The sequence below is a fragment of the Coregonus clupeaformis genome, unplaced genomic scaffold, assembly GCF_020615455.1.
Source record: "Coregonus clupeaformis isolate EN_2021a unplaced genomic scaffold, ASM2061545v1 scaf0047, whole genome shotgun sequence".
Lineage (NCBI taxonomy): Eukaryota > Metazoa > Chordata > Actinopteri > Salmoniformes > Salmonidae > Coregonus > Coregonus clupeaformis.
Window position 1 is genome coordinate 610,990 of NW_025533502.1, and position 12,141 is coordinate 623,130.

The 12,141-nt window shown below is 43.2% G+C and overlaps 2 protein-coding genes across 6 annotated transcripts in view; both read right to left on the reverse strand.

The window, feature by feature from the left end:
- The window catches only part of LOC121551200 (cytohesin-1), a 105,526-nt gene extending 103,387 nt beyond the window's left edge, over window positions 1–2,139 (reverse strand). Inside the window, exon 1 of the mRNA XM_045212738.1 lies at window positions 1,928–2,139. Within this exon, the coding sequence (XP_045068673.1) occupies window positions 1,928–1,946 (19 nt within the window). The 5' untranslated portion in view covers window positions 1,947–2,139. The remainder of the gene's footprint in view (window positions 1–1,927) is intronic.
- Window positions 2,140–4,365: 2,226 nt separating this feature from the next.
- LOC121551201 (ubiquitin carboxyl-terminal hydrolase 36-like) overlaps window positions 4,366–12,141 on the reverse strand; it is a 38,946-nt gene continuing 31,170 nt past the window's right edge. For 3 of the 5 annotated variants that reach the window (XM_041863755.2, XM_041863754.2, XM_041863753.2), the window contains 4 exons: window positions 9,828–10,021; window positions 8,941–9,132; window positions 8,714–8,829; window positions 6,291–8,337 (listed from right to left, as the gene is read on the reverse strand). In XM_041863755.2, coding sequence (XP_041719689.2) covers window positions 8,206–8,337; window positions 8,714–8,829; window positions 8,941–9,132; window positions 9,828–10,021 — 634 coding nt within the window. In that variant the 3' untranslated portion in view covers window positions 6,291–8,205. Of the gene's footprint in view, window positions 5,758–6,155; window positions 8,338–8,713; window positions 8,830–8,940; window positions 9,133–9,827; window positions 10,022–12,141 lie in introns of those variants that run through there. The other 2 variants (XR_006658135.1, XM_041863752.2) reach the window with 2 other exon arrangements.

The window sequence follows — 12,141 nt, forward strand, 5'->3', positions numbered from 1 at the left end:
AAAACTGAAATTTACATAAGTATTCAGACCCTTTACTCAGTACTTTGTTGAAGCACCTTTGGCAGCGATTACAGCCTCGAGTCTTCTTGGGTATGACGCTACAAGCTTGGCACACCTGTATTTGGGGAGTTTCTCCCATTCTTCTCTGCAGATCCTCTCAAGCTCTGTCAGATTGGATGGGGAGCGTCGCTGCACAGCTATTTTTAGGTCTCTCCAGAGATGTTCTCTCGGGATCAAGACTAGGCTCTGGCTGGGCCACTTAAGGACATTCAGAAACTTGTCCCGAAGCCCCTCCTGCGTGGTCTTGGCTGTGTGCTTAGAGTCGTTGTCCTGTTGGAAGGTGAACCTTTGCCCCAGTCTGAGGTCCTGAGCACACTGGAACAGGTTTTCATCAAGGATCTCTCTGTACTTTGCTCAGTTCATCTTTCCCTCGATCCTGACTAGTCTCCCAGTCCCTGCCGCTGAAAAACATCCCCACAGCATGATGCTGCTACCACCATGCTTCACCGTAGGGATGGTATTGGCCAGGTGATGAGCGGTACCTGGTTTCCTCTAGATGTGACGCTTGGCATTCAGGCCAAAGAGTTCAATCTTGGTTTCATCAGACCAGAGAATCTTGTTTCTCATAGTCTGAGAGCCCTTTAGGTGCCTTTTGGCAAACTCCAAGCGGGCTGTCATGTGTCTTTTACTGAGGAGTGGCTTCCGTCTGGCCACGCTACCATAAAGGCCTGACTGGTGGAGTGTTGCAGAGATGGTTGTCCTTCTGGAAGGTTCTCCCATCTCCACAGAAGAACTCTGGAGCTCTGTCAGAGTGACCATCGGGTTCTTGGTCACCTCCCTGACCAAGGCCCTTCTCCCCTGATTGCTCAGTTTGGCCGGGCGGCCAGCTCTAGGAAGAGTCTTGGTGGTTCCAAACTTCTTCCATTTAAGAAGAATGGAGGCCACTGTGTTCTTGGGGACCTTCAATGCTGCAGATATTTTTTGGTACCCTTCCCCAGATCTGTGCCTCGACACAATCCTGTCTAGGAGCTCTACGGACAATTCCTTCAACCTCATGGCTGGTTCTTGCTCTGACATGCACTGTCAACTGTGGGACCTTATGTGGATAGGTGTGTGCCTTTCCAAATCATGTCCATGAGCTCATGTCATGACCTGAGCTCAATATCAAGTCTCATAGCAAAGGGTCTGAATACTTATGTAAATAAGGTATTTCTGTTTTATATTATTATTTATTTATTTCGCTTTGTCATTATGGGGTATTGTGTGTAGATTGATGAGGATATTTTATTTATTTAATACATTTTAGAATAAGGCTGCAATGTAACAAAATGTGGAAAAAGTTAAGGGGTGTGAATACTTTCCGAATGCACTTATGTATTGATGCAATTTAAAGAAGAATCTGACAAAACTGAAGCATATTTCTTCGCATTCATTCAATTTTTCTATAAAAACATCATGCTTTTATATAACCTTTTCGAGTCCCAGGGAGTCCCATTGAGACCAAAGTCTCTTTTGGAAAGGAGCCCTGCTTTGTGTGCCTATATAGATAGGGAACCATATACATTTCTATGGAACATTTCCCATATTCATCCCTGGCGCTAGTCTTCACCACCATGATGTTCAATAATTCAGCATGCATGTCTTTTTATAGCCCATGAATTCCCACCGGACTACCTGTGCTGTTCATCAGGCAGCCTTCACAACTTCCGCCAATCTTGAACTTGACACATCGGAACTGTATGTAGCCTGGCATGAATCTGGTCGACTTGCGTGTATATTTTCACGCGCAGATCATGGCTTTTGGTAAAGCTAGAAGCGAACGCTTTAAACCTAGAACTGAATTAACGCCCATGTTTACTGTAGACAGGTGTTTACACGCGTGAGTATGCGTTATCTATATGAAGTGACGGAAAAATAAACAACCTACCATAATTCTCTCCATCCATACTGATGCTGCTGCAGGCTTCAGTCTCTGAGCTCCCGCTGGTGCAACGGATATCTTCAGTACGTCCGCCCACGCTTGTCTTGATGTATCCCTCCCTAAAGTCTCAACTGTACCAACTGATTCCAAACCGTTTTTTCCTCTCTTGTATTCCTGCTGAAACTAAGTCGGTTGTAGGTTGTGTACAGTTGCGAGGTATGCAAGCAGGGCTTTGAGAACATCTATCCATCCAAACTGAGACAGAAACTGCACGATCATGGCCCCTCCTTTCAGAGGTGATGTCACGCGCTATAACTTAATTTGTCAGATACTATGCCATTTCATCATTTACATAATTACTTGTTGTGAAGAACTAGCACAATTGGCTCAGAAATAAATATGTCGTTGCACCTGCATGATATCGGTGGCATACATTATTTAGTGAAATATATATTTGAGATCCCATGTTAATATTCAGACTTTTATGACACTGTAAAATGACAGTCCATTCGGAAAGTATTCACACCACTTTACTTTTTCCACATTTTGTTGTTTCAGCCTTATTCTAAAATTGATTAAATTGTTTCCCCCCCCTCATCTACACACAATACCCAATATTGACAAAGCAAAAACAGGTTTTTAGAGATTTTTGCTCATTTATAAATAGAAAAACGGAAATATCACATTTCCATAAGTATTCAGACCTTTTACTCAGTACTTTGTTGAAGCACCTTTGGCAGCGATTACAGCCTCGAGTCTTCTTGGGTATGAAGATACAAGCTTGGCACTCCTGTATTTGGGGAGTTTCTCCCATTCTTCTCTGCAGATCCTCTCAAGCTCTGTCAGGTTGAATGGGGAGCGTCGCTGCACAGCTATTTTCAGGTCTTTCCAGAGATGTTCAAGTCCGGGCTCTGGCTGGGCCACTCAAGCACATTCAGGTACTTTTTTGTTTGTTTGTATTTTACCCTTTTTCTCCCCAATTTCAATCGTCTCATCTCTGCAACTCTCCAACAGGCTCGGGAGGCGAAGGTAGAGTCCTCCAAAACATGACCCGCCAAACCACGCTTCTTAACAACCACACCAATGTGTCGGAGCAAACACTGTTCAACTGACAACCAAGGGTCAGCTTGCAGGAGCCCGGCCCGCCACAAGGAGTCGCTAGAGTGCGATGAGCCAAGGAAAGCACCCCCCGGCCAAACCCTCCTCTAACCCAGAAGATGCTGGGCCAATTGTGCGCCACCTTATGGGATTCCCGATCACGGCCAGTTGTGAGCAGGTTTTCATCAAGGATCTCTCTGTACTTAGCTCCGTTCACCTTTCCCTCGATCCTGACTAGTCTCCCAGTCCCTGCCGCTGAAAAACATCCCCACAGCATGATGCTGCCACCACCATGCTTCACTGTAGGGATGGTATTAGCCAGGTGATGAGCGGTGCCTGGTTTCCTCCAGACGAGACGCTTGGCATTCAGACCAAATAGTTCAATCTTGGTTTCATCAGACCAGAGAATCTTGTTTCTCATGGTCTGAGTCCTTTAGGTGCCTTTTGGCAAATTCCAAGCGGGCTGTCATGTTCCTTTTACTGAGGAGTGGCTTCCATCTGGCCACACTACCATAAAGGCCTGATTGATGGAGTGCTGCAGATATGGTTGTCCTTCTGGAAGGTTCTTCCATCTTCACAGAGGAACTGTCAGAGTGACCATCGGGTTCTTGGTCACCTCCCTGACCAAGGCCCTTCTCCCCCGATTGCTCAGTTTGGCCGGGTGGCCAGCTCTAGGAAGAGTCTTGGTGGTTCCAAAGTTCTTCCATTTAAGAGTGAGGGAGGTCTCTGTGTTCTTAGGGACCTTCAATGCTGCAGAAACGTTTTGGTACCCTTCCCCAGATCTGTGCCTCCACACAATCCTGTCTCGGCGCTCTATGGACAATTCCTTCGACCTCATGGCTTGGTTCTTGCTCTGACGTGCACTGTCAACAGTGGGACCTTATATAGACAGGTGTGTGCCTTTCCAAATCATGTCCAATCAATTGAATTTACCACAGGTGGACTCCAATCAAGTTGTAGAAACATCTCAAGGATGACCAATGGAAACAGGATGCACCTGAGCTCAGTTTCGAGTCTCATTGCAAAGGGTCTGAATACTTATTTTCATAAGGCATTTCTGATTTTATTTTTAATAAATGTGCAAAAATTTCTAAAAACCTGTTTTCGCTTTGTCATTATGGGGTATTGTGTATTGATGAGGGGGGAAAAAAGCAATTTAATCCATTTTAGAATAAGGCTGTAATGTAACAAAATGTAGAAAAAGTGAAGGGGTCTGAATACTTTCCGAATGCACTGTAGGAGGCCATGAAACAATTAAAATGCAGTCATATTCCATTCAGGCTTTTGATAGTATTCAATATGAATATAGTCATGCAAACTGACAAATAAGCAAGACAATACACCTATTCTCACAAAAAGTCTTAACTTTATTGCACCTGTATATCTAATTACATTATTATCCATTTTGGTAAGAGTCACTTTCATTATGAAATGTCTCTCCTTGGTCTGAAAAGCCGGTGCAAAATATAGAACCATCAATGCAAATATGACGTGGATCAGTCACACCAATAGAATGTCCTTGTGTCAGTTTCCTTGATAATCGAACATATCCTAAAGTTAATTTCACAGGCAACATTAAACACATTCAATGGAACTGGTGATGACACCTCTCTCGTACTGTATGACACTACAGTAACAAGGTCTCATCCTATGAAACAAACATTTCTCCTCACACGCACATATGAACTAACATCCATCTGCAATAAATTATTTTAAGTTTCACAATCCCCCACCAACCCAAATACAACAGATTTTGTCAGTCAATTTTTTATAGCACATTAAAGATGTGAAAAGTTTATTTAAATTATTTAACATAATCAATTACCTATACTCTTTAAGCCGACATCTCTAGAATGAAAGTCAATAGGTGGCTAGGTCTATACTAGCGTCGTACGAACCATCCTGATCTCGCGAGCTTGCATTCTGTTTCCGTGTAGCGAATCAGATCAGGATGGTTTGTACGAGGCTAGGTCTACACAGGGATGACGGGGAAAGCATGGGAAACACGAGGTGGACTGTACAATCTTCTACATTGGCAAAGTGGTTTTGTTTAACGACTAATATCATTTTTTAAAATCTATTTATCAATCAGTGCCCAGATAAGTGGAAGATCCCAAGTTTGTCCCCACACCCTCCGCCAAATATACTTGTATAAAACAGTATCTACAGGATAAAAATGGTGGTGGTGTGTAATGAAATGTGGACTTGGCTAGAAGGTTGGTTGGACATGAGGGATGTGAGGTTGGAGGATGGCTGGTTTCCTGAGGTTACACACCCTCAGCTCCAGGTGACCAGTTAGTTGGACTGTGTCGGAGAATTGCATAGAGAGAGTTCAGATTGGGACAACGATCAAGTACTAATAGCATATACATCAACTTCAAACTAACAATGCCTGGGGCAACGTATGTAATCTAGCCTGGCCCCAGAGGTTTGTGCTGTACTGCCAACTTTGACAATGACCACAAGAGTTGGCCAGACCGCACAAACAGATCTGGGATCAGCCTACATGTAACTCTTTATCTGGGCTAGAACACAAAGAAATTACTGTTGGTTCATATTGAGGCCCGAAATTCCTTCAGAAAACACATGATGCACAACACAAAGATGAACTCCACTGGTGATGGAGCATTGCTAAACGATGGTCACTAACCCAACATTTAGTTAGAGACCAGGGACCAAGGACTTGACTTTTTGGGAATAACAAGCAGAAGAGATGAGCAATTAACTCCACTAGAGACCTACTGTAGATGTCTAGGCTTGCGCAGTGGTCTAAGGCACTGCATCGCAGTGCTAACTGTGCCACTAGAGATCCTGGTTCGAATCCAGGCTCTGTCGCAGCCGGCCGCGACCGGGAGACTCATGGGCGGCGCACAATTGGCCCAGCGTCGTCCAGGGTAGGGGAGGGAATGGCCGGCAGGGATGTAGCTCAGTTGATAGAGCATGGCGTTTGCAACGCCAGGGTTGTGTGTTCGTTTCCCACGGGGGGCCAGTATAAAAAAAATATGTATTCACTAACTGTAAGTCGCTCTGGATAAGAGCGTCTGCTTAATGACTAAAATGTAAAAGAAGAACATAGTCCTCACTAGAGACCTACTGTAGATGTCTAGGATTGAAGAACATAGTCCTCACTAGAGACCTACTGTAGATGTCTAGGCTTGAAGAACATAGTCCTCACTAGAGACCTACTGTAGATGTCTAGGATTGAAGAGCATAGTCCTCAACTTGAAGTTCCCAATTCAACAAACCCACCCAGAATCGCACTCACACCCTCTTTTGAGAAACAGAATGTAACTATTTACCAGAAAGGAGAGCCAATGGATTAGAAAGCAGATGAAACAATGATATGTCTAATACATTAAACGTGGATTATGTGGTGTTACAAATGGGCAAAGCATTGCAGTCCCCAACTTGACCTTGGGGTAGAGACATCCTCCTATGTACTTTGCAATTGGCTGATGTAGGGGCAATTCATATTCCAGCATCACTTGGTGTTAATCGACCACGACATTTTCTATTCTGACATATCTACCAAATTACATTATCTTCAGAGCCTTAAAATTAAATTCACCCCCCAAAAAATAACAAAATCAAAATAAACAGGGACGCAGAACTGAATATACTGATATAGGAAACTTCAAATACCACCATCATGCACACAATAATCAAGAAGATTAAACTAAAGATGGAGGCCTTTTGTCTGCTTGGGACAGGTATGTGAATTTTCCCCCCTCCAAATTCATGCTTCTAAAATAACAGTACAATCAGAATATGTAAATATGTCAGCAGCAGCCACAGTGGGTCCGTTTTTATAAAGTCCTGTAGAACATACCAAGAAGGCATTGTGGCAAAGAAATAAAACAGAATAAGAAAACATAAAATTATCATTCAAACCTAAACTAAAACAGAAGCTGGGATTAAAGCAAATTAGTTATCATGGTTTCACGATTTGGGGTCCTGTTCACGTTTTGTATCTTTTAAAAGGTGACTTGTTGATGGTGCTGATGATGACGAGCGCGAGATGGTCACCACACGTCTTCACATACAGAATAGGCCATTTGAGTCAGGAGAACAACCGTTTTCAAAGCATTCACCTCTATTGGCTCACTCTCCAGCAGATTGCCCAGTCTGCAGATCCCCAAGTCTGCAACAGCACCACAGTACAGTACAGGGGTTGTAACCAGAGGTGTAGTGGAGGGTAAACGCATGTAAATGCCTTTTACGCATGTTTTTGTATTTTGCCTGAGCGTTTTCCCACCATTTGCGGAAAAATGCATTGAACGTATAGGGCGCGTTGCTTTACTCAGCAGGAACGGCGATCAGCGTTTACCCACCTATTTTTTAAAACACTAAATCACTGGTTGCAACGGTTTAGAATGTTCAGATATAAATACATTGTGTAGAACGATTCTCTATAGGAAGTCATTTCAGCTCTATACATTACTATAATTCAAAGTTCTGAACGTTTCACCCACCTGAACGCAACCCAAGTGTCTCCCTCATAGGTTTCAATACATTTAGCTGATGGGTAAGGGTTATCTAGCATACATTATATGAAATCTCACCTCATCCTTTCACACAGATAAATGCTATATGGTGCATGCCACATCCTTTGATACAGGCTGCAAAATCCCAGAACCGTCCCCTCGAGTAGCCCAACCATGTAAAATGTCCAAATATGAGAATTCATAACATGACTTGTTCTGAATTCATAACATTACATACGGTGTCATGTTATTACCACAGTTGGAAGCTCAGCATCATCACAGTATGGTAAATCCATCATATTCCATGAGCAGCTTGAGCACCATTGACTGTGAACAATATTTTTTATACCCATTTTTAGACAACGGTGTAGAATCAACGGTCAACTCATTGTTTCTGAACCCTGGCTGACGATGGTAACATCACAGCTCGTGTTGGTCAGCTCACCAGACTCTCAGTCATCGAAGGAAGACTTGAGCGATAAGATCTATAGTGAAGAGACTAGCACAGATCAAAGATGGTCATTGTCTCTCGCCGAAAGGTGTGTTGTTCTGTCAACTGGCCATGGTCTCTCGTATTGCAATCAGGGTATGAACTGCCAAACACAACAGTCAAAAGGGAGTAACATTGTTACAGTGGTGTCACGTGTCGTCACCCCGGTTCGGTTGTACTGTATGTGGCCAAACATCCATTCTGGCTGTCTCTCAGTGACGGTATCCAAAGCCGGTCTTCTTAGCGCCGGGTGTGACCGACCACATGCTACGCCGGTCCTGGATCTTCTGGAAGATATTGCCGCTTCTCCTCTTCTCTCGCTTACACTTTTTCATTTTTTTCACCTGTTCAAACACACACACACTAAATGTTAAGACCAGAGGTAAAACGTACCGGAACCAGTTAGCGGTGCATTCAAAGGCATGGAGAAACAGTGGGAATAGTTAAGGCAGAAGGAGCCCTTAACCCATGCTTTAGAATGCAGCACTAACTGGTTCATTCAGTTTCCACTAGTATTGTTACAAGTTCCTAAAACAAGGCCAGGAGATTCAGGATGTCGCTAAATAACCGGGAAAGAAATTGAAACAGCACCCTAGGTAATTCAAAGATAAGCAAAAACTAAAAGAGAACTATTTCTTTAACATAATATCTTCTGTAGAAAACAATCACTATGTCAAAACTGCTTTAGATGGGCTTGTGTGCCTGTAGGTGCCCTCTCACCTTTCCACTGTCAAAGTCTTCGTCCCACTCGTCGATCACGGTGTCTGTTCTGGCATCACGGGTGTCATCAATGGCATCCCTACTGATGGCAGACGCCTCTCCCTCCCAGCTGAGGACTGGACACACACACACACACCTCAGTCATTACAGCCAAATACAACAATTTCTTGACTTCACTGGAGGTAAAGTGCAACCTTGAGAAAGTTTGATCAAGTTCTAGATCTCACCTTGGGTTCCGTAGGCTTTGTCCAAAGAGTTCTTCAGGAGCTCCTCCACCACTCCACCACTCCTCTTGCCGTCCCAGGCCATGGGGGCTGGGCGGGGCACATCCCCAGGCCCATCCTCTACTGCTTCTGCTGCGGGGGCCTTGGAGCGCTTGGAGCCATCCTTAACCTGGCTGTCCCACACGATCACTCCAGCTATGGTGGGGGGGAGGGAGTAGAGTTAGCACAGGGGTGTATTATCTGAGGTGAAACATTCACAACCAGGGATGACTAAAAACAGATTTAAAGAATGTAGTAAAGACAATGGACCTATATTGTTTTATATAATATAATATTTGAGAACTAACAATCACCAAAATAAAAGCTAGACAGAGGAAGAATTGAAAATTCCCCCCAAAATAATTTAGCAGCATTTATTGTTTGAGCAAAATAACAGCATTAACCATGGCAAAATGCATAGAATCACAGGAAACTAGCTTTAAAACTGAAACAATTTCTCAGCTCTATGGAGAAATATGTAGAATTGCAGAAAACCGGCGTAATTTCTCTCTACTACACCACCAAGAGGGAGGGCCTCTAAAATGTAGTTGCCACGCCCCTTTTTGATCCCCAAAAAACCCTGACAACATTTGCAGATGCAACAAAAAGAGCCAACACAACAAAATGTGAACCCTGGGAAATATTATAATGTAAACATAATTTACATAATAATGCAAAACAAGGATAGAGCCTAATCAAGAGATATCGCCCACAGGAGTTCATGTCCTGAAACCATATTAGGGTATGAGTTTAGAAAAGTTTTGACGAATGGGTTATGCTAAAAACAGAAGGGGTAAGACTGTAGACTGTTGGCTTCGGTCAATGCAGCAGTGTGTGGTGTGTGGGCCCACCGGTGCTCTCCACAGTGGCCTTCTTAAGGGGCTCAGCTGGTTCCGTGTCGCTCCAATGGTCGTCAGCGCAACGTCTGCTTTCCTCCCACTGTTTCACCTCTTCTTTTAGCCTGCGCTTCTTCTTCTTTAACTTCATTGGCGCAGTAGAATCCCCAGCACCGTTTTCAACAACCGTGTCCTTCGTCCCAGAACTGCTGTAAAAAAAATATATATAATTTTATTTTTTTGTTGCCGTGTCAATGTGCAAAAACACTGGACATTTGGTAGTATTTTCTCATATACCTCCCATGTAAGAATCCATATTGGTCAGGGTGGATTTGACCCAGTGATACATTCTATATGTTGCTTCCTATACATTTAGCTAATATTTTGGCATTACAGCATTGAGTTTTTATATACATACACACACAGTTGAAGTCGGAAGTTTACATACACTTAGGTTGGAGTCAATAAAACTTTTTTCAACCACTCCACAAATTTCTTGTTAACAAACTATAGTTTTGGCAAGTCGGTTAGGACATCTACTTTGTGCATGACAAGTCATTTTTCCAACAATTGTTTACAGACAGATTATTTCACTTATAATTCATTGTATCACAATACCAGTGGGTCAGAAGTTTATACTAAGTTGACTGTGCCTTTAAACAGCTTGGAAAATTCCAGAAAATGATGTCATGGCTTTAGAAGCTTCTGATAGGCTAATTGACATCATTTCAGTCAATTGGATGTGTACCTGTGGATGCATTTCAGTGCCTCTTTGCTTGACATCATGGGAAAATCAAAAGAAATCAGCCAAGACCTCAGAAAAACAATTGTAGACCTCCACAAGTCTGGTTCATCCTTGGGAGCAATTTCCAAACGCCTGAAGGTACCACGTTCATCTGTACAAACAATAGTACGCAAGTATAAACACCATGGGACCACGCAGCCGTCATACCGCTCAGGAAGGAGACGCGTTCTGTCTCCTAGAGATTAACGTACTTTGGTGCGAAAAGTGCAAATCAATCCCAGAACAACAGCAAAGGACCTTGTGAAGATGCTGGAGGAAACAGGTACAAAAGTATCTATATCCACAGTAAATCGAGTCCTATATCGACATAACCTGAAAGGCCGCTCAGCAAGGAAGACGCCACTGCTCCAAAACCTCCATAAAAAAACAGACTACGGTTTGCAACTGCACATGGGGACAAAGATCGTACTTTTTGGAGAAATGTCCTCTGGTCTGATGAAACAAAAATAGAACTGTTTGGCCATAATGACCATCGTTATGTTTGGAGGGAAAAGGGGGTCACTTGCAAGCCGAAGAACACCATCCCAACCGTGAAGCACGGGGGTGGCAGCATCATGCTGTGGGGGTGCTTTGCTGCAGGAGGGACTGGTGCACTTCACAAAATAGATGGCATCATGAGGAAGGAAAATTATGTGGATATATTGAAGCAACATCTCAAGACATCAGTCAGGAAGTTAAAGCTTGGTCGCAAATGGGTAAAGTTGTGGCAAAATGATTTAAGGACAACAAAGTCAAGGTATTGGAGCGGCCATCACAAAGCCCTGACCTCAATCCTATAGAACATTTGTGGGCAGAACTGAAAAAGCGTGTTCGAGCAAGGAGGCCTACAAACCTGACTCAGTTACACCAGCTCTGTCAGGAGAAATGGGCCAAAATTCACCCAACTTATTGTGGGAAGCTTGTGGAAGGCTACCCGAAACATTTGACCCAAGTTAAACAAAGGCAATGCTAACAAATACTAATTGAGTGTATGTACACTTCTGACCCACTGGGAATGTGATGAAATAAATAAAAGCTGACAGGGAATTGTTACAATGATTAAATGTCAGGAATTGTGAAAAACTGAGTTAAAATGTATTTGGCTAAGGTGTATGTAAACTTCCGACTTCAACTGATATATATATATACATATACACATACACACACACACACACACACACACACACACACACACACAGCTCAAAAAAATAAAGGGAACACTTAAACAACACATCCTAGATCTGAATGAATGAAATAATCTTATTAAATACTTTTTTCTTTACATAGTTGAATGTGCTGACAACAAAATCACACAAAAATTATCAATGGAAATCAAATTTATCAACCCATGGAGGTCTGGATTTGGAGTCACCCTCAAAATTAAAGTGGAAAACCACACTACAGGCTGATCCAACTTTGATGTAATGTCCTTAAAACAAGTCAAAATGAGGCTCAGTAGTGTGTGTGGCCTCCACGTGCCTGTATGACCTCCCTACAACGCCTGGGCATGCTCCTGATGAGGTGGTGGATGGTCTCCTGAGGGAT